At 47.6% G+C, this 21,202-nt stretch overlaps 1 protein-coding gene across 2 annotated transcripts in view; it reads right to left on the reverse strand.

Annotated features, from left to right (window-relative positions):
• Positions 1 to 8,603: 8,603 nt before the first annotated feature.
• USP43 (ubiquitin specific peptidase 43) overlaps positions 8,604 to 21,202 on the reverse strand; it is a gene marked incomplete at both ends in the record, with an annotated part of 71,363 nt that continues 58,764 nt past the window's right edge. For both annotated transcript variants that reach the window (XM_080713366.1, XM_080713365.1), the window contains one exon: positions 8,604 to 9,640. In XM_080713366.1, the coding sequence (XP_080569492.1) occupies positions 8,604 to 9,640 (1,037 nt within the window). The remainder of the gene's footprint in view (positions 9,641 to 21,202) is intronic.

Below are 21,202 nucleotides of genomic sequence, written 5' to 3' on the forward strand. Positions count from 1 at the left end.
TAATATTTTTGTAAATAATATAAAACATGAATATAGCAGTGAATATATAAAATATTATCAGTCAGCAATATATGTTAATAATATGCTAATACACGTCAATATTATTTTGACATTTAGCATATATGTAATTATTATTCATAGTGTAATGCCCTCATTGGTAATGTGACAGCGCTGTAACCCACAACCCCTCTCCAAGGGCTAAGTTTCTTAGGCTGGAGGGGACGGGCACCTGGCTGAGCAGGGTTTGTGTGTATGTGTGTGGTGCTGGGGATGGAACGCAGGGGCATTTTACCTCTGAGCTATACCCCCAACTCTATTTTATTTTTTAGCTTGAAGCAGAGTCTCAATAAGTCACCGAGGCTGACTGTAAACCTGCGATCCTCCTGTCTCAGCCTCCCAAGCGCTGGAATCACAGGCCTGTACCGCCACGCCCGGCTGAGCAGGACTTTAAGTCTCCGTTTTTCTGATGTGTATAGCAAGTGCTGACACTCGCTGGGCGTCTGCCTCCCTCCAGACTTTGCTTACATTCTAAAAAACATTTAAAATCGCCATCCTCGCTGGACGTGGTGGTGCACACCTGTAATCCCAGCATTTGGGAGGCTGAGACGGGAGGATTGCGGTTCGCGGACAGCCTCAACTACTTAGTGAGGCCCTCTGCAACTCAGTGAGACCCGGTTTCAAAATAAAGAATAAAAAATAGGTCAGGGGTGTAGCTCAGAGATCAAATGACCCTGGGTTCCATTCCCAAACCCACACACACACATACACACACAAAAAAAAAATCACCATCCTCATTCTTGGGGGGGGGCACTTCCTTTATTTTTTCTATGAAACAGTAAATGATTCTTGGAGTTTGGGAAAATGTAGAATACATTTTTTTGGTTGTTTTGTTTTTCCCAATGTAACAGCTGGCAAAACTTTTCTAATATTTACAGAAGGAGGGAAAAAAATTTCTTCCCTGAACCTGTCATTTATAAAATTAATATATATAATGTACACTGCTGCACATAAACCCTCACTTACAAAGGAAACCTTGCCCTTTAAAAAATAAACTCCTGGGATCTTGCTGGGGCCCAGCGGTCGGGCTGGGGTGGTAGGGGGCAAGGTGTGGACACGACATTTAGAGTCATCAGTCACCAAGGACCTTCTTTGGAGAGGTTTCACTGTTGTTGGGAGCTATGGGGGTGCTCAGCATATGAGGGTCCCCAGAGCACAGCAAATGAGAAAAAGTGGATGAAACCTAATTGGTGGCCGGGGCGCAGAGAGGCTGCTTTGGGATTGGAGGGGCGGCAGCTGGCAGCGGAGAATGGCAGAGCTGAGCTCCAGGCAGAGCTTGGCCATCACGCATCCCGGGGATGTAGGGTACCCACCCATCTCTCTTGCTCTGCCTGGTCTCAGGGGAGTTCCATACTGAGATGGAGTGTGAGCAGGCTTCTCAGGGACACCAGGGCCGGGAGGCTGAGTCTAGGGGGAGGCTGAGTCTGGAAGCAACTACCCTGGCACTGAGTCTCAGAGCAAGGACTCCAACACGGGGGAGCCCACAGACACCTGGAGTTCCCCCAAAGAAGCCCCCAAACCCAGTAAACAGGACTCTTCTGCGGCTGTGGGTCTGTGCCACGGTTCCCATGCCGGTGGCAGTGGGTGCCAGAGACCTACAGAGACCTGTGATAGACCTAGTAACACTGGCAGATACCCCAAGGGCCCCGCGGTCAAATTCCCTGTCTGTGGACTTTGGTCTCTGTCTGATGGAATAACCCCCCTTTGCTTCCAGATGTCCCTGTGTCCCTGAGTGGACGCTCAAGCCGTGTCACCCTCAGAGGACGGCGTAGCTCACCAGCTTAGTAAATGAAAACCCCTAGTGCTTAGATTGAAACACAGGGAGAGAGAGAGAGAAAAAGAGAGAGAGAGAGAGAGGGAGAGAGAGAGAGGAAGGAATTGAACCCAGGGACATTCTACCTCTGAACTACACCTCCAGCCTTATTTTATTTTATTTTTTTATTTTGAGACGAGGACTCGCTAAATTGCCACACACTGGCCTTGAACCTGCGATCCTCCTGTCTTAGCCTGGAATTTCTTTTTAATGTTAAGGGAGCCTAAACCAGGAGTCAGGAGACATGCCATGCAATATGAATAACGGCCACCAGGTGTCACTGCGGCTCCAACCTTATTTTATGGGTCACCTTTCTCTGGGCTGAGACCCTGCAGAGCACGGCAGTCATGTGCTCACGTATTCTATTCACACTCTCCAACGAGCATTCTTTTCCAACTTCCCATTTGATTTCCACATCAACCTTAATTCATCAGAGGGGCTGATGAGCCGGGCGTGGTGGCACAGGCTCATAATCCCAGCATTCGGGAGGCTGAGACCTGGAGGATCGCAGTTCACAAACAGCCTCAGCTACTTAGCGAGGCCCTCTGCAACTCAGTGAGACCCGGTTTCAAAATAAAGAATAAAAAATAGGGCAGGGGGTGTAGCTCAGAGGTCAAATGCCCCTGGGTTCCATCTCCAGACCCGCGGGGGGAAAAAAATAACAAAGAAGGGCTGATGATACATTTCAGAGTAGAAAATGGAGGGTGATCATGCACTGTTGGATACTAATGCGTTAGCCGTAAACAACCTAAGGGTGGTCAGCTGCTGAGACACAGAAGGACCCCACTCTAGAAGGACCCAGTAACCAACGGCTGTTCATTCCCCAAGGCAGCCTCCCCAACACACCGTAGAGTTGTGACGTATCCCTCCCTCTCCACACTGGCAAAGACGGAGATGATTTTCTGAGAGTTTCCCCAAGTAGCTACAAAATTTTAAAAATTGGATTTAGTAGGTTAGGATAAAGAAACAGGAGAGAAAAAAATAGTTACATCCCCAACAGCTACTTTTAGCATCCTACTGTATTTAGTATTCGGGTACGACTCTGTAAAGACCGGAATCCTTACACAGAACATGTTACTTGCAGCCTCTAGGCTGCCCAAGGTCTGGTTTGTAAGAAAACCACATACATAAGGGCACTGTGGGAGTTGGTGTGGCGGCTCACACCTGTCATCCCAGCGCTTGGGAGGCGGAGACAGGAGGACGACAGGTTCGTGGCCAGCCTCAGCAACTTAGCAAGATCCTGTTTCCAAATAAAAAAATAGCCGGGCGTGGTGGCGCACGCTTGTCATCCCCGTGCTTGGGAGGCGGAGACAGGAGGATGGCGCAGGTTCGAAGCCAGCCGTGCTGGCGTAAGAGACCCTGTTTCAAAAATATAAAATAGGTCTGGGAGTGTAGCCCGGAGGAAGAAGGGCTTCCAGGAACCCCAGTACCACCAAAAAAAAAATAATAATAATAATAAATAAATAAATAAATAAAATAAAAAATAAAAAATAAAAAAATAAATAAGAAAGGCTAGGAGTGTAGCTCAGCAGTGAAATGTCTCGGGGTTCAATCCCTAATACCACCAAAAAATACATAAATATATAAGATATATAGGAGAGTGTGTGGGGGTTCAATGAAAATACCAAACCATATTATATAAGCGACTTGGCCATCCACAGATTTTGGGTCCTAATGGAGGTACTGAAACTAACACCTGATGGATACCACAGGATGAGTATCCCATGAGGATAATAAAGAGTAAAACGTTAAAGTCGAAGCACAGGAGGGACTGCTCCTGAGAGCTGATGTTTGAGATCTTCCTGGACGATGAGGAAACGCTCGTGAGACACAGACACAAAGGCCGGTGTGGCCAGACCCAAACAAAATGGGATTTGTCATCCCCGTACTCGAGAGGCTTGAGACAGGAGGATTGTGGGTTTGAGGTCGGCCTCAGCAAATGTAAACATTACATCTGAAAGATAAAACATTAAAGTCAGGAACTGGACAAAAATATATATATTGTCAAGTTATTTTTGACAAGGTTTCCACGAACATTTGGTGGTGGAAATATTAATCTTTTAACTAAATATTGTTAAAAAATAATAATTACATGGAAAATAATAAAATTGGACCCTTACCTAATCCCATATACAAATATTAACTCAAAATAGATAATAGACCTAAATATAAATCTTAAGACTATAAACTTTTAGGAGAAAATCTGGGTCATAAAACCTCACAACATTGAAATTGGCAGTGATTGCTTGGTTATGATTTCAATGGCACAGGCAACAGAGGAGTATACAAACTCCCTAAAAAATAAAAAAAATATTGTATATCCAAAGACAATGTAAACAGAGTTAACAGTTACTAATAGAATGGGATAAAATATTTCCAAATGCTATATCTGAAGGTATATTAATATTCCAACTAGAAATCCTAAAAATTAACAACAATAAAGGCAAACAATACCCTTTAGAGATAGGTAAAAGACTAACATAAATAATGAATCTCCACAGATAACCAATCTTAGTTGTCTGTTGGATGGAAAATCTTGTTTCTCTGGTTCTGGTGTGTGTTACCTATTTCTTCTTTGTAGTTAATCTCTTTGAGTATTTTCTCTGGTGCTGGTTTTGAAGACATAAATTCCTTCAGTTTATGTTTGTCATGGAAGCTTCTTATTTCTCCATCTAATTTGATAGAAAGTTTTGCTGGGTAGGAAATTTTTGGCTGGAAGTTGTTTTCTTTCAGAGTTTGGAATATGTTACTTCAAGCCCTTCTGGCTCTCATGACTTGGTTTGGGAAGTCTGGAGTGATTCTAATTGGCTTGCCTCTGAATTTCACTTGGCCCTTTGTTTTTGTTGCCTTTAAGATTCTCTGCTTGGCTTCCACATTGGTCATTTTGACAATTATGTGGCGTGGGGATCCTCTTCTCTGATCCTGTCTAAAGGGAGTTCTATACGTTTCCTGGACCTGTGTATCGACCTCTTGCTCTATGTCTGGAAAATTTTCTATTACTTCCTTGAAGAGATTGTTGATCCCTTTGGTTTCACTTTCTTTTCCCTCCTCTATTCCAATTATTCTTAGGTTAGCTCTCTTAAAATGGGCCCATATTTCTTCAATATCAGATTTCTGCTGTCGGATATTTTTTTCTAGATTAGAAACTATGCGTTCATTTTTGGATTGCTCATCTTCTAAGAGCGAGATTCTGTTCTCCATGTGGTCTAATCAGTTGTTTGTGCTTTGAATTGAGGCCTTTACTTCATTAATTGCATCCTTTATCTCTTTTTGGCTCTCTCTGAGTTCTTTTCGAAGCACCTCTATTATTTCTACAGTTATTTTCCTGATTTGATCTTCTAGAAATCTCTGATTTTCTGTTTTATCGGGTTCTGATGTTGTGGGGTTGTGGGCATTTATTGCTCCAGTATTATTCCTCTTTCCCATGATTTCGGAAGTTTGTGCCTTCTCTGGGTTCTTCCCTTGGGTCACTATGACTTCACTTAAGGTGTTCTGGATCTCGAGTCAGTAGTATCTCAGACCCCACTACTCCTTTACTGGGTTGTATCACAGAGTCTCCGACCCAGAGAGTCGATAGAGGCTGCTTTAGACTATGGGGGGTGCCAGGTTGCACATTCTCCTATGGTGTGATATCTCTGCCACCGCCCCTCCCCCACTGGGTCAAGTCCCAGGGAGTACAGTACTGGGATTTCTCCTCTGTGGCCCGCAATTTGACTCACTGTTCTTGAGTACGCAGATGTAGCTGTACTGGCCTCGCTGAATTCGGTGCTGCTGCCGCCGGTGGCAATATAGTGCCGCTGCTACGCCCTCGGCTGTGGGGCTGGCGTTTTTCTTCTTGGTTTTGATTTCCACTCTGAATCCCTGCAGCGTGTGCTGAGCTCGGCCACTGGGAGCTTTAGATGCTCTCTGTGCGGAGAAATCCCGCCTGGCTGTTCCGCAGTGGCTCACCTCGGCTTGCTGTAGCCGCCCATGAATTCGCCGGTGCCGCCGGCAGTATGGCGCTGCTGCCGCGTCTGCCGCATCCTCGGGCGTGAGGCTGGTGTATCTCCTCTGTGGCTCTGTTCTCAGTCCGCTTTCTCTCTGGAGCCTGGTGATTTTTTGTTTCACTGGTGATGGTGTTTTCTGGCTATGAAAGGCGCTGATTTTGTGGTGATGGAGATTTGTTGTTAGCAGGGCTGTTAAGCCCTGCTTTTCTCGGTCCTTATCTTTATTTTGAAACCAGGTCTCACTGAGTTGCAGAGGGCCTCACTAAGTAGCTGAGGCTGGCCGCGAACCGTGATCCTCCGGTCTCAGCCTCCCGAATGCTGGGATTACAAGCGTGCGCCACCACGCCCGGCTCCCAGGAGATTTTTGATGATTGGAAGAAGAACCTCCACGGGGTGCATTGTGTCTCCTCCGGAAGGGCCGCTGCTCCGAGGCCTGCAGCCTGTCTGTAGTGGGCGCACGGCCACAGTTGCAAACACAGTCCCGTGGCCCTCAACAGGGACAGAAATCCAACTCGGCTATTTCCATGTTCTGAGTTTTTTGTCGCTGGTTTTTGTTTTGCTTTGTTTTGTTTTTAGAGGCTATTGAACCCATTCTACCTCTGAGCTATACCCCCAGCATTATTTTATTTCTTCCTGATTTCTTGTACTAAGGATGGAATCTAGGGACCTTCCACCTCCAGCTATACCCCAAACCTTATTTTTTATTTGGAAATAGGCTCTCACTAAGTTGCTGAGGCTGGCTTTGAAGCTGCGATCCTCCCGTCTCAGTCTCCCCAAGTAGTGAGTGGGATTACAGGTGTGTACCCCCATGCCCAGCTTTTATTTTTTATTTTGAAGCAGGGTCTCATTAAATCGAGGAGTCTCGCTAAATTTCTGAGGCTGTCCTTGAATCTGTGACCCTCCTGTTTCAGCCTCCCAAGAACTGGGATGATTCCAAGAATCTGCCACCACACTGGGCTCCGTGTTCTGTTCTTAACAACTTTCCTACCAGCTCCTTCTTGGGGCAGAAGCGGCATCAGGGAGGGGATACAGGGAGGGGATACAGGCGTCGGGCATCTTTGTTGAAGGCCTGGGATGACACATCCGTGCACCAAGTTCCCCTAAGTGTGAATGGCTCTTTCTAAACTTTCAAGATTGGGAGCCTGGGCTAAATGCCCCCAATTCACAGTACATCACAGAGAATGCCACTAACCGCATGAGAGGCTCCCAAGTCAATGTGAGGGCGTCCTAAAGGCTGAGTCTCACAGGAGAAAAGCCTGGGGGTGCTCGTGTGAGCAACAACTCAGTCTCTTAGAGGACAAAGAAGGCGCGGCCGAGCTCCGAGCATGGGAGCCACTGCCCTGAGGGTCAACAGAAAAGAAAGAACCAAAGCTGGGCATGGTGGTACCTGCCTGTCAGCCCAGTACATAGGAAGCTGGGACTGGAGGATCGCAGGTTCGAGACCAGCTTCAGCAATTTAGAGAGACTCGCTTAGTGAAACCCTGTTTCCAAATAAAAATATAAGATTGGACTGGGGTACAGCTGAGTGCTGGGATGACAGGCGTGCGATGCTACAGTTTTGGATAACTCTTTGTGTGTGTGTGTGTGTGTGTGTGTGTGTGTGTGTGTGGTACTGGGGTTCCTGGAAACCCTTCTACCTTTGGGCTACACTCCCAGACCTATTTTATATTTTTATTTGGAAACAGGGTCTCTTAAGCCAGCAAGGCTGGCTTCAAACCTGTGTGATCCTCCTGTCTCTGCCTCCCAAGCGCGAGGATTACAAGCGTGCGCCACCACGCCCGGCTGGATAACTATTTCTGGTAAGACACAGGGATAAGCCAAGTTCATGCAGCAAGAATAAAATAAGGTCGCTTAACCAAATTTGAATAATTCAGACAGCCATTCACATGTCCCACTGACACAATTTTATTAAAATTGTACATACTTAAATTAAAAAAAAAAAACTTTTGTTCCTGGTATCAAAATAGTTATTTTTTAAAATACCTTGTAAAACCTTAATATAGTTGTTATATATTAAATACTCTCCTAAAATATCATTTCTCTTTCATCTCTTCTAAAATCCTGCCTTACCATCACGACCACATTTTCCTTTTTTTTTTTTAGCATCTTTAACACTTTATCCCAGAGATACATTAAAAAGAACTGATTCTTTAAGTTCACAATTTAAAGAAAAACAAAGGGCGTGGTGGCACACACTCATAACCCAAGTACTTGGGAGGCTGAGACAGGAGAATCGCAGGTTTGAGGCCAGCCTCAACAACTTAGCGAAACTCTGTTTCCAAAAAAAAAAAAGTTTTTTTTAATAAAAGGGATGGGGTGTAGCACGGAGGTAGAATGCCCCTCGGTTCCATCCCCGGTACCCTCCCCCCAAAATCAAAAAAAGAAAGGGGAGAGGCCAATGCCATTATTTAATAAGACACTAAGGATTCTTTTTAGCACACAGACTCAGGATCTGGAATCATATAGAGAAAAGCTCTGTTCTTGCCTGGAAATGGTAATGTTAGCCTAGTAGCACCCTCTAGTGGCCAGACTGTCTCAAGGCCTCCAACATCGCACTTGGTGTACTAGGACACTGGGTGATTTGGCCATTCGGTGCTGGAAATCAGTTATGGAGGCCAACAGACAAACCATTTTGCGGGGATCGCAAGACAACTGGCTTCCTGAAAGTCCCCCCCAGACACAGGCCGCCTATATCTGCTTGGTAGCAAGTCCCCAGAACCCCAGCTGCAGGGGCCCCCTGCGTTCTCTCAGAAGCTGGACTCTGGTAAGGCTTTCTTTCGGCCCAAGGAGAGAGTGTGGTACTTGACCCTTTGCAAGGTGCCACAGGGCGTCTGCTCCCCAGGGGCGCCCCTCTGTGACGGGGGCTGGCCGGCCTTGCGAGGGAGGTGGAGGGAGCTGGGCGCCGAGCCCACGTCCCTGTCCAGGTGGCCGCCCAGGCCCCGGGCCAGGCTCTCGGTGCGCCCGAGGGTGGGAGCGGAGCCCCGGGCCAGCGGGTTCCCGGCGGGGCTCAGCCTGCAGCTCCCCAGGGAGACAGGGGGCGCCGGCGGGGAGGCCTCGGCCCTGTCCTTCTTCCTGTTCTCCTTCCTCCAGAACACAGATCTCAGGAGAGTGAAGGTCCTCTGCGGGGATCCATCCCTCGCCTCGGTGGTGGCCCTCATCTTGGGCAGGGTCCCTTGGCCGCCGTCCTTCCCGTTTCTGGGCAATCCCACGGAGGGAGAGGGCGGGCTGCTCAGGCTCCGGTGGTGGCCACTGTGGAAGGCCGCAGCCTTCTGGCCCTCGGGGCGGAGTGGCCGCTCCTCGCCCGCTGAGGGCATCACGGCGAGGGGCAGGTCAAGCTTTTTGGGAAGCCTGATGTCCTGACCTGCGGTTTCCTTCGGCATCCGGGCTGTGTTTAGACCCTCCGAGTAGCCAGGGGCCGCGTGGTGGTTGGGGGGTCCTGAGGGGCAGGGCGCCCGGCCCAGTCCCCTCCCGTTGACCTGGCCGCTTTCTTCACCTTTGATGGGAAGGCTGGCGTCTGACCTCGGGGCGGTCGACTTGTCGTCCCCGCCTGCAGCGCCCGTCAGCAGCGGCACGATGGAGCGGCTGGTGGGCCGAGGTCTCCGTCTGGACTCCAGGTATTCCACCAGCTCCGCGGACGCGCCAGCGCGTTTCTCCTTGGGCCCCAGGGACCAGCGGAGGGGTATGGTCTTGAAGGGCCCCAGCTTGGCTCGCGAAGGGGTGGGCACCTTCATGCTGAGGCTTCTGCCCGGAATGCCCCGAACCAAAGGGCTGGGCTCCGGTCCTCCTGAAAGAGACACAGTGACCATCAGAGCACAAAGAACCCTCCGGCTTCACCAGGCCTGGTGGCGCAGGCCCGTGATCCCAGTGCTTGGGAGGCTGGGACAGGAGGATCGCAGGTTTGAGGCCAACCTCAGCAACTTAGCAAGGCCCTGTCTTAAAATAAAAAAATAAAAAATAGCCAGACATACACTTGTAATCCCAGCATTCGGGAGGCGGAGACCAGAGGACTATAGTTCGCAGACAGCCTCAGCTACTTAGCGAGGTCCTCTGCAACTCAGTGAGACCCTGTTTTGAGAGCCAGGCGTGGTGGCGCACGCTTGTAATCCCAGCATTTAGGAGGCTGAGACAGGAGGATCGGGGTTCGCAGACAGACTCAGCTACTTAGTGAGTCCCTCTGCAACTCAGTGAGACCCGGTTTCAAAATAAAGAATAAAAAATAGGGCTGGAGGTAAAGCTTGGAGGTAGAATGCCCCTGGGTTCCATCCCTGGTACTGCAATAAATAAATAAATAAATAAATAAATAAATAAATAAATAAATATAGGGATAGGGGTGTACCTCAGATGTAGAATGCCCTGAGTTCAATCCTCAGTACCCCAAACTAAGAAAAGCACCTTCCAGCTTTGACAGGCGTAACGGTGACATCAATCAGGTCGCTAACACCAAACACCTCTCAGGTATCAGGTTCTGAGCTGGGCACTGGGGATGTAACACGCATTGCCCATAAGTCCCTGCCCTTGGGGGACACCAAAGGTTTCACACAAAATCCATTCACACGTGTGAAGCCACAGAGGAGTCACATGAAAGGACATACACTGGTCCCCTAGGATTTGCAGGGACCCCAGCTGATACCCAAAGCTACGGTGCCCAAGCCCCTTACACAGAGCAGCACAGAATCTGCGTAGAACCCACACACGTCCTTCTGCGTGTTTCAAATCATCTCTAGGTTACTTATAATACCTGATGCAATGCAGAGGCTATGGAAACGGTCGTTATCACTTAGGGAAGCATAACAAGAAAAATAGCCTATCCATGTTCGACAGAGACACAATTTAAAAAAAAATTATCTCTGATCTGCAGTTGACTGAATCTGCTGATACGGAAGCCGCGTTGACGGAGGGCTGACGGTGTCTACGCGCCTGGCAACAGCTTCCTGAGGAAGCTCAGGCTGAGGCAGCCACCTGCCCTCAGGTTTAAGGTCATGTTCATTCATTCACCTTTAAACACATCCACAAAACAGAATGTCCCGTCCAAGTCCCTGCTTTTCCAGGTCCACTTAGGTACCTGCGCTTTTCAAATGCAAGAATCTCAGATATCCCACCCTGGACTAAAAAGTCACCGTGTTTAATTTTATCAGAGCTGGCTGCCACACGGGCTTTTGTTGTGTTTTGCAATATCTATAGACATTTGTGTGTGTGTGTGTGTGTGCATGTGTGTTACTGGGGATGGAACCCAGGGGCATTCTACCTCTGAGCTATATCCCCAGCCCCATTTTTTATTTTAATTCTTTATTTTGAAACAGGGTCTCACTGAGTTGCAGAGGGCCTCACTAAGTAGCCAAGGCTGGCCGCGAACCTGCGATCCTCCTGTCTCAGCCTCCCAAGTACTGGGATTACAAATGTGCGCCACCACACCTGGCCATTTGTAGACATTTTTTTATAATGTATTAAGTAAAATAGTCTTTAAAAAAAAAAAAAAAGCAACAGCATAAACCAGGCTTGGTGACACACACTTGTGATCCCAGCACCTGCCAGGCTGAGACAAGAGGATTGCAGGATCGAGACCCACAAAACCTTAGCAAGCCTCTCAGAAACCTTGTGAGGCCCTGTTTCGAAATTTAAAAAAAAAAAATGCCAGGCGTGGTGGCGCATACTTGTAATCCCGTGCTTGTAGGCGGAGACAGGAGGATCGTGCGGGTTCAAAGTCAGCCTCACTGGCTTAAGAGACCCCATTTCCAAATAAAAATATAGAATAGGTCTGGGAGTGTAGCCCGGAGGTAGAAGGATTTCCAGGAACCCCAGGACCACCAAAAAAGAAAAAAAGAAAAGAAAAGAATAAAAAATATGGCAGGGGGTGTAGCTTGGAGGTCAAATGCCCCTGGGTTCCATCCCCAGACCCGCAAAATAAATAAATAAATAAATAAATAAATAAATAAATAAATAAATAACAATAAAAATATAATATATATATATATATACATACATACATACATACAAGGGGCTAGACATAGAGCTCCGAGGTAGAATGCCCCTGGGCTTAACTACAAAAAGAGTGAGCTGGTTAGATGGCTTTCTGCCAGGCATGGCAATACCAAGAGTGTGAGCTTCCCATCCTGTGACCAAACACCTGGCAGAACCAGCTGCGGACGAAGAGGTCCACAGTGGCTCGGGGCTCAGGGGTCAACGTGTGGTCAGCAGGTGTCAAGGCAGGGACAGCGAGGCGGCGGGGCGGGAGGAGGAACGGGGCTCAGCAGAGAGAGGGGACGGGATGTGCCCGGGGACAATGACCGTCCCCCAAGGCCACGCCACGTGACCACTTTCTTCAGCCTTGCCCACCTGCTTAAGAGTTTCACCCCTTTCTAGTAAATCCATTCAAATTATTAATTAATTAACCCATTTCCAGTGGATTCATCCATGGACGAGGTTACCGCCGCCCTCACGATCCAATCGTTGTCTGAATGCCCCACCTCGGAACCCCGCTGCTTTGGGGACGGTGCTTTCGACCTATGACCTTTTGGGGGACACTTTGGATCTAAATCTTAACACAATCGAACCCCCTGGAAGAGGCCGACCGTGCAGACGACCCGTTCTAGGTGTGTGTCGCGAGAGGAAGGCATTCCTCTCGCTGATGAGACGGTCGTCTACGGGACCCAAGAGCACCCCAAATGGCAGACAGAAAGCAGCTGCAGAACCAAGCACGGGCCACAGGAGCCCCGGCCCTGCGCGCCCCTGCCTGAGACTCTCAGGCGCACGGGCGAGGCCTCCAAAAGAGAAAAGACCAGAGGCCAGGCCGCTGCTGGAGCCAGCGAGGTCTGGATCAGTCCACCGGGTAGCCAGGCCACTACTGGGGCCGTCAAGAGTGAGATCGGTATTTGCAACGCGGCATGCACAGAGAAATATGGCAGAAAATTAAAACCAGATGCTTCCCCTAATCAGCAATAACTAGGAGGAAAGGGGCAACAGGAAGAGGTAGAGCTATAGAAAGGGCCCTATAGTGAAGCAATTAAGGTGACCAATCAGAGGGTATGGAATAGGGGAGGATGGAGCCTCTTTAAAACGCAGGAGGGACATAAACAAATGTATCAAAGTTAACCACCAAACAAGCATGGGATCAAGGGAGGGGGAGGGAATGGGATGGGGACTGGATGAGGGCTAATTGGATGATGTGTGCTTGTATATCCTCTCAAGTCTTGTATTCCAATGTGATGTATGATTACAATGCACCAATAAAAATAAATTTAAAAAAAAAAGAGAAAAGACGTTGTGGCAGTGAATGTTGGCGGAGGAGGGAAACCGCGTATCCCTCGGCCATGCACCCCAGGAAGAGCAGGCTGGAGGGGAAAGAGAGAGAACGCTCATCACGAACCACAGGAGAAGTCGGAAGCCGCTGCATCGCAGGCGCTCAGCAAGGCTTTTACCTTTCAGGTTTTTCACCCATCATTTTTTGACACGTTTAAAGCGTTTCTTTAGATGAGCCAAGAATAGACGCGATTTCACCCCAAATACTTTATTTTTTGTCATTTCAGCTCAGATCGACCTTGTTGCTCCATTATTAAATTCCCACACCTCGGGAGAGATTAAATAAAAATCCTGTTGTGGAGTCTGAGATGCGTGTGAAGTCCCCCCCCCCCGGCCTTGCACAGCCGTGGGAAGGGCAGAAAGGGGAGCTTTGTATTAAGAGACAAAGCGGTGACTTTTCGCCTTTCACGACGTGACGCCGCCTGGAGCCCTGGCAGGTGGCTGAAGGACTTGGCAGCTGCCCTAAATAGCCGCCCGTCCTTTCTTCCTGGTATGAGAGGGCCGGAGGCCAGGCGGACATCAACGCCCGCGCCACGGAGCTCGGGAACTACAGATGCCCGCACGGTCGTTTTTCCTCTTCGCCTAGGAAACCATGAAAAAGCACCCTACCTCTATTTTCTCTCATTCCATTTATTGTCCTATTATACCAGGAGGTGAGGAGTGAGATTTAGGTAAAACTGAGAAAGCACGGCTCAGGGTGGAAGGAGAATGCACCCATGCCCATACTATCTAACCAGTACCATGTCTGTCTGCCTCTGTCTGTTTCTATCTCTATCTCTATCTCTATCTCTGGTACTGGGGACTAAACCCAGGGGCACTCTATCTCCAAGCTGCACCCCCAGTCCTTTTTATTTTGAAACAGCATCTCACTAAGTAGCCGATTCTGGCCTCAAACCTGTGATCCTCCTGTCTCGGCCTCCCAAGTACTGGGATTACAGGTGCGTGCCATCCCACCTGGAAAGTACCCCACTTCTTATCAAGGTTAATGCAAGTCCTGAGGTTGCTCCCCTGGGGAGATGGACGTTCTGGGATGCTGTGAGATAGAGGGAGGGGTGGTACCCCAGGGAGCCTTGGGTACAAACTTTCTAGCTGGTCTGGTCTGAGATCCAGGCTGGGATGGGAGGGTGTGTGGCTTGGGATAAGACCTAAGGGTGTTACAACCCCAGCCCTATATTATTTTAAAACAGGGTCTTGATAAATTGTGGAGGGCCTCACTAAGTTGCTGAGGCTGGCCGGCAACCTGCGATCTATCCTGTCTCAGCCTCCCAAGTGCTGGGATTTATAGGCATGCAACACCAGGCCCGGCTCCAGGCAGGGTCTCAAGTCACCCTACGCTAAGGACACAAGCAATTAAGTCTTCCGGAAGGTTACAGAAGCCCCACCATGTGTGTGATGAGCTCCCGGCGTCCCGCCAGAGCCCTCTGCACACAGCGGGACACGGCCCCCACCCACAGGGCAGATGGCGCTCCATGAAGCACTGCCATTGACTGAGGGAGGCCTCCTTGATTCCTAGCACTGTGATTTTGGCCCTGGCTAACAGCTCCCAGCGTATGTGCAGAGCAGGGCCAGGGGAGCCTCCTCTCCCCGTCCTCAGTCAACACCGAGAGCCTCCCGCCTCTCCAAGGATCTCCACTGAGCCTCGTACGACCTATTCAAAAAATGTTTAATGACCACCTACTGTGTGCCAAGGACTGCGCTCAGTGCTGGGGACATGGGGGGAGATATACACAAAGTCCCTGTCCCTACAGGGTTTGACGAGAGCAAAATTTTATGATACCACGTAATGGCGTGAGGCGTGCCATTGAGAAGAGGCCCGCCACGTGACCCGGACTCCACTCCTCGGTATCTTTCCAAAAGAATTAAAGTTGGAATACAGCCGGGCGCTTGTAATCCCAGTACTCGAGAGGCCAAGACAAGAGAATGGCAAGTTTGCGGCCAGCCTCGGCCACTTAGCGAGGCCCTGTTTCAAAATAAAGAATTAGCCGGGCGTGGTGGAGCATGCTTGTAATCCCCACGCTTGGGAGGCGAAGACAGAGGATCGCGCAGGTTCAAAGCCAGCCTCCCCTGTTTTCAAATAAAAATATAAAAAATAGGTGTCTGGAAGTGTAGCCTGGAGGCAGAAGGGTTTCCAGGAACCCCAGTACCACCAAAAATAATAATAATTATAATAATATATAATAATTATTATTTTTTATTATTTTATTATGTAATATATAATATATTTTATTATTTTATTATATTATTATTATTTTATTCATATATATATATATATATATATATATATATATATATATATATATGGATGGGAAGCCGGGCATGGTGGCGCACGCTTGTAATCCCAACATTTGGTAGGCTGAGACCAGAGGATCGTAGTTGGCAGACAACCTCAGATACTTAGTGAGGCCCTGCGCAACTCAGTGAGATTTATTTTGAATAATCTTTATTCAAAATAAAGAATAAAAAATAGTAGGGCTGCGGGTTTAGCTCAGAGGTAGAATGCCCCTGGGTTCCATCCGCAGGAAATAGAAGGCAACGGAAAATCCCCGTGCACAGAACACCAGGGGCTGAAAAATGTGACCTTCAAGACCTTAAACTCAATAAATGCTTGAAACTTGAACGAGTGGCCAGAAAGACAAAGTTAAAGAAACCTCTCCCATCGGAGAACAGAATGCCAAAGATGGTAACAGCAAGGGAAAGGGTAGAAGACTTGGAAGTCAGATCCAGGAGACGTAGCAGGGAGGGAGAAAGGGAGAGAGGGAGGGAGGAAAGCAGAAGGGATAATAAAGAAAAAAATTAGAGACTGTTCCCATGAAGAAAGGCCTGCGTCTGTAGGAGGAAAAGCATTCCCAAGTTCTGGGTGGGGCTGATAGATAAATACACAAACTCGGGCGTGTGCTGGTTGAATTTCTGGATTCCAAGGTCAAAGACAGAACCTGAAAATCTTCCAGCCAGAAAGAACAAGCGGTGGTCAGGTGAAACAGAACAGCCTGTACTTCTCACTGCAGCCCTGGAGCCAGCAGCTCATGGGAAAACCACCGCAGACAACTGGAGGAAAAGGACAGTGACCCAAGAGTCCTGCAGCCAGCTGGGCTGCTTCACGCCCGGGGGAAAGGGGATACTCGTGGCTGTGCAAAGATCAGAGGACACAGCACACTTGCCCGAGACAGGGCTCTGACCAAACGGAGACACAAGGGGATCAGGACAGAGAGGGATGGAAGGAGAAAACCCATGGCGGACAGCAGATCCTGAGACCCATGAATGTCTCCCCGTGTGGGGAAGGTTAAGGCAGCTTCAGAATGTCACTCCAAGGTAAATCAGGGTGTTTGGGACAGGAATTCTAAAAAAAAAAAAAAAAAAAAAAAAAGCGTGGAACAGAGAATACTTGACCATTTCAGCAAAATCTAAGAATTGAGGGTTTGGGGAAATTTCTCAAATGAGACCAGAAGGAGCATTTCAAAGCTCTCTCTTGAGAGGGGGTGTTTCAGGCAGCATGCTCACTGCTATGACCCAAAACACCTGATGACCACAATTTAGAGGAAGATTTATTTGCTCACAGTTCTGGAGATTTCAGAGGGTTCCGTCCATGTTAAGACTCACATCTGTGGAACTCGGGGCATGACAATAAGAAATAGAGCAAGGGGAGAGCGAGAGGGACATAAATACATGTACATATTACATATACATATACATATACATATACATATACATATACACATACACATACACATACATATACATATACATTATTCTCCAAGGCCACATTTACAGGAAAACACCTCCTCCAGCCACACCCTGCCTGCTGAACTTCCCACCCAATAAATCCACTAATCCATCAATGGATTTATCAACTGCTGAGATTAGAACCCTCATGATTCAGTTCTAGCACCTCTGACCATCAATATGTGAGCTCTTCAGGGGACATTCTATACACAGATCATAAAACAGTAATGAGAGAAGTATTATGGATTTTTTTTTACCTAATCAAGGGAAAGGGGAGGAGGTAGTGAGGAAACAGAATGTCTCCCAGGCTTCTTATGCCCATATAATGGTCAAAGATGTGAAGAATTATAAATAGCGAGAAAGAGAACATAGCAAGTATCAAGGTGGAAAAGAGCGGCTGTATTTCCAAATTAACAAGGGAGAAAGGGGCATGATCACCAAAAATAAGAGAAAGGAAACAGAATAAGCAATATGAACACATTTTAATGAAATCAAGCTTTACAACTGTGACATTAAGTATGAGTGAACTCAATTCTCCAACTATAAAATGGGCTCCGGAGCTGGGGGTGCAAGCTCCGTGTTAGAGTATTGCCCGGCCTGTGTGAGGGGGTTCAGAGTTCCACTGAAAGAAAGCAAAAAAAGAAGAGAAGGGAATAGCCAGGCGTGGTGGTGCACACCTGTAATCCTAGTGCTTGGGAAGCAGAGACAGGAGAATCACACTTCTGTGGCCAGCCCCAGAAACTTAGAAAGACCTGAGCAGCTTAGTGAGACTCTATTTCAAAATACGATAAAGCTGAGGTATAGCTAAGAAGCGGAACACTCTTGGGCTCAATAGAAAGAAAGAAAGAAAGAAAGAAAGAAAGAAAGAAAGAAAGAAAGAAAGAAAGAGAATGAAAGAAGGAAAAAAAGAAAGAAAAGAGAGAGAGGAGAGAGAGGGAGAGGAGAAAGAGAGAGAAGAAGAAGAAGGAGGAGGAGGAGGAGGAGGAGGAGGAGGAGGAGGAGAAGATGAAGATGAAGAAGAAGACAGGCTCTGAATTTTTGACATTAAATAAACAAAACAAAACAAAAAGCCGGTGTATTAGCTTTTTTCACTATGACCAAAATACCCGAGAAGAGCAACTTAAGGGAAGAAAGCTTTACTTTGACTCAGAGTTTCAAGGTTGAGTCCAAGGACAGCCGGCTCCATCGCTCCGGCCTGCGGTGAGGCAGAGCATCATGGCGCAGGGTGTGGTGGAGGAGAACTGTCCCACTCATGGCCAGTGAAAGAGGAAAGGGCTAAGGACTAGCTATAGTCCCCCCAAGGGCGTGCCCCCAGTGACCTGCGCCCTCCCACCATGCCCCAGCTGCCTACAGCCTCCACCACTGACCCATTCAAATTAGTAATCCGTCCAACAGATCAACGCACTGGTGAGGTCTGAGCCTTCAGGATACAATCCCCAAAGGCCCCACTGCTGAATGCTGCTGCCCTGGGGGCCACGCCTTCCACAGAGGAGGTTTTGGGGGACAGTCTAGCTCCAAACCACAATACCCAGCTACCTATATTTTTATACATATACATTTTTAAGAGACCCTTCAAAATTAATTCAAAAAGAGGGGTTCACATAGCAAGCGGAGAGCAAACAATAAAGGAAGAAGTCAGGGGGTGCACACCTATAATCCCAGTACTTGGGAGGCTGAGACAGAAGGATCACAGGTTCAAGAACAGCCTCTGCAACTTACTGAGACTCTGTTTCAAAATAAAATAAGGCTGGGGGTATACCTCAGAGGCAGAATGCCTCTGGGTTCCTTCTCTAGTACCACAAAAAGAAAAAGGAAGGAAAGGGTAGAATTATTAACCTGGAGCAAAGGATAACTGGGCGTGGGGGGGCACACACCTGTAATCCTAGTACTTGAGAGGCTGAGACAGAGGGATCACAGGTTCAAGGCCAGCCTCAGCAATTTAGCAAGACCCTGTCTCAAAAAAAAAAAAAAAAAAACTTTTTTTTAAGGGGCCAAGAGTATATCTCAGAGGTAAAATGCCCCTAAGTTCAGTTCCCACTACCAAAGAGAGAGGGGGGGGGGATTTAAGGTTAAAACCATTAAGCGGGATAAAGAAGAGCATTATAATGATAAACATGAGAACTTACAAATAAAAAGACCCAAGGGCCATAATCTTGTGGATGCTTATTAACAAAGTAACTAACAACATACGGCGTAAATTATGAAAATTCAAGGGAATGTGTGAATAAAAATATAGTACAACAGGGAGGTTTAAATATATCTCCTTTCCAGCCAGGCGAGTTTAAAGACACGGGAGAACTGAGACAGGGTGTTTGCAGGTTCAAGGCCAGTCTTGGCAATTTAGCAAGGCCCTCAGCAACTTAGTGAAAGCCTGTCTCAAAATAAAAATAAAAGAGGGCTGGGGGTGTAGCTCAGAGGTAGAACTCTCTTGGGTTCAATCCCCAGTACTAAAAAAAGTAAAATAAAATGATGATATATGGGAACTGAACAAATTATCAACTCATTTAATATTTATGATATAAAGCCGGGCCTGGTGGTGTATGATTATAATCCCAGTACTTGGGAGGCTGAGACAGGAGGATCGCAGGTTTGCGGACAGCCTCAGCTACTTAGTGAGGCCCTCCACAACTTAGTGAGACCCTGCTTCAAAATAAAGGATAAAACAGGGCTGTGGCTATAGCTTGGAGGTAGAAGACTCTTGGGTTCCAGCCTCAGTACCACACACACACACACACACACTCGTGTCTCTCAAATAGACAATGTATGTTATTTTACTTATACATAGATTGTTCACAAAAATGATAACCGTGCACTGGATCACAAAGCGGGAATAACTTTTGAAAACCACATTCTCGGATTGTAATCCGTCAAATTAAGAAATAAAGGATAAGAAAGAGACCAAAAATTTTAAATGCTTGAAACTCCCAGATAATGTCTAGGTCAAAGAGGAAATAAAACACCATCTGGAAAGACCTGAAAAAAAGAGAAAAATGAAACCTCTGGAGCCCAATAGAAGCCAGGGAGGGAACGTATCCACAGAAGCACGCACGCTGAGCAGGAGCGCGGCGGGGAAGAGGGGAAGCCCGGGCGTCGTGCATACAGGGGCCCCTGCAGAGGACGCCTGGCAATCTCTTCCCTGGTCACGTTTTCCTAACAATTGCTATCGTAAGGCATATTTATGTTCATTTACTTGTAGAACATCCCCCCACCCCTGTGTCTGCTGTCTCACATAACTTTAATTCATTTTCTTTCACCATGATTTCAAAATCACAATATTCTATAACCGGAGCTCCCGGAGAGATAATATCTGGGACTATCAGTGTTTCTGTACACAGGACAGCTGGGCCGTAGGATGGCCGATTGTTTACTAAACAGAAGCGTATCTAGGCATCACAGGACACTCAGCAACCTCACCCTCTCCCAGTCTGAAGGCCAGGGGTGGTCCCTATTAATTTTAAGAATCAAAAAAGTGTGGCCGGGCGTGGTGGTGCACGCTTGTAATCCCCGCTCGCAATCATCTCTCCATCCCTTCAGTATATGTTGAACTTAACCCTGCTGCTGTCTCTTTCTATAAGCCTTTAGGGAATGCATTCTCTGTGCTGGGTTTCGATCTTGCCCACATTTGGCAATAACAAGAAAATAAGACTAGAGGCTGAGGCAGGAGGATCACAGGTTCACGGCCAGTGTCAGATACTGAGTGAGGCCCTCTGCAACTCAGTGAGACCCTGTTTCCAATAAAGAATTAAAAATAGGGCTGGGGGTGTAGCTTGGAGGTAGAATGCTCCTGGGTTCCATCCCCAGTACCACACACACACAAAACAAAGTTAGATTTTTCAATCATCTCAGAGCTTCTGAAACAGGTTTTAACACTGGTCATCATTTTATTCAAGCCCCAAGAGAGAAAGCTCCCTTCAAGAAGCTCAAATCCCACAGTGTCCAAATGGAAGAAACCATGATTAATTGATTGATTGATTGATTGATTGATTGACTTTTGCAGTACTGGGGATTGAACCCAGGGGCTATGCCCCCAGCCCTATTTTTTTTTTTTACTTTTTATTTTGAAACAGGGACCCACTTATTAGTAAGGGCCTAAGTAGCTGAGGCTGGCCACGAACCTGCGATCTTCCTGTCTCAGCCTCCCAAGAACTGTAATTACAAGCGTGCACCACCACACCCTACTGACAAACCACAACTTAAATGGAGCCAGGATGGGCACCAGGAGGGTGCGGGGTCTATTTCCCAGGGGTAAGCTTGTTACTGGTTACATCTCTTCTGAATTTCTGTTGTGTGCAAGAGCTATCATTTCCTCTCCTGGAAGTTCGAGGATACA

The sequence above is a fragment of the Muscardinus avellanarius genome (genome assembly GCF_963383645.1).
Source record: "Muscardinus avellanarius genome assembly, chromosome: 16".
Taxonomy (NCBI): domain Eukaryota; kingdom Metazoa; phylum Chordata; class Mammalia; order Rodentia; family Gliridae; genus Muscardinus; species Muscardinus avellanarius.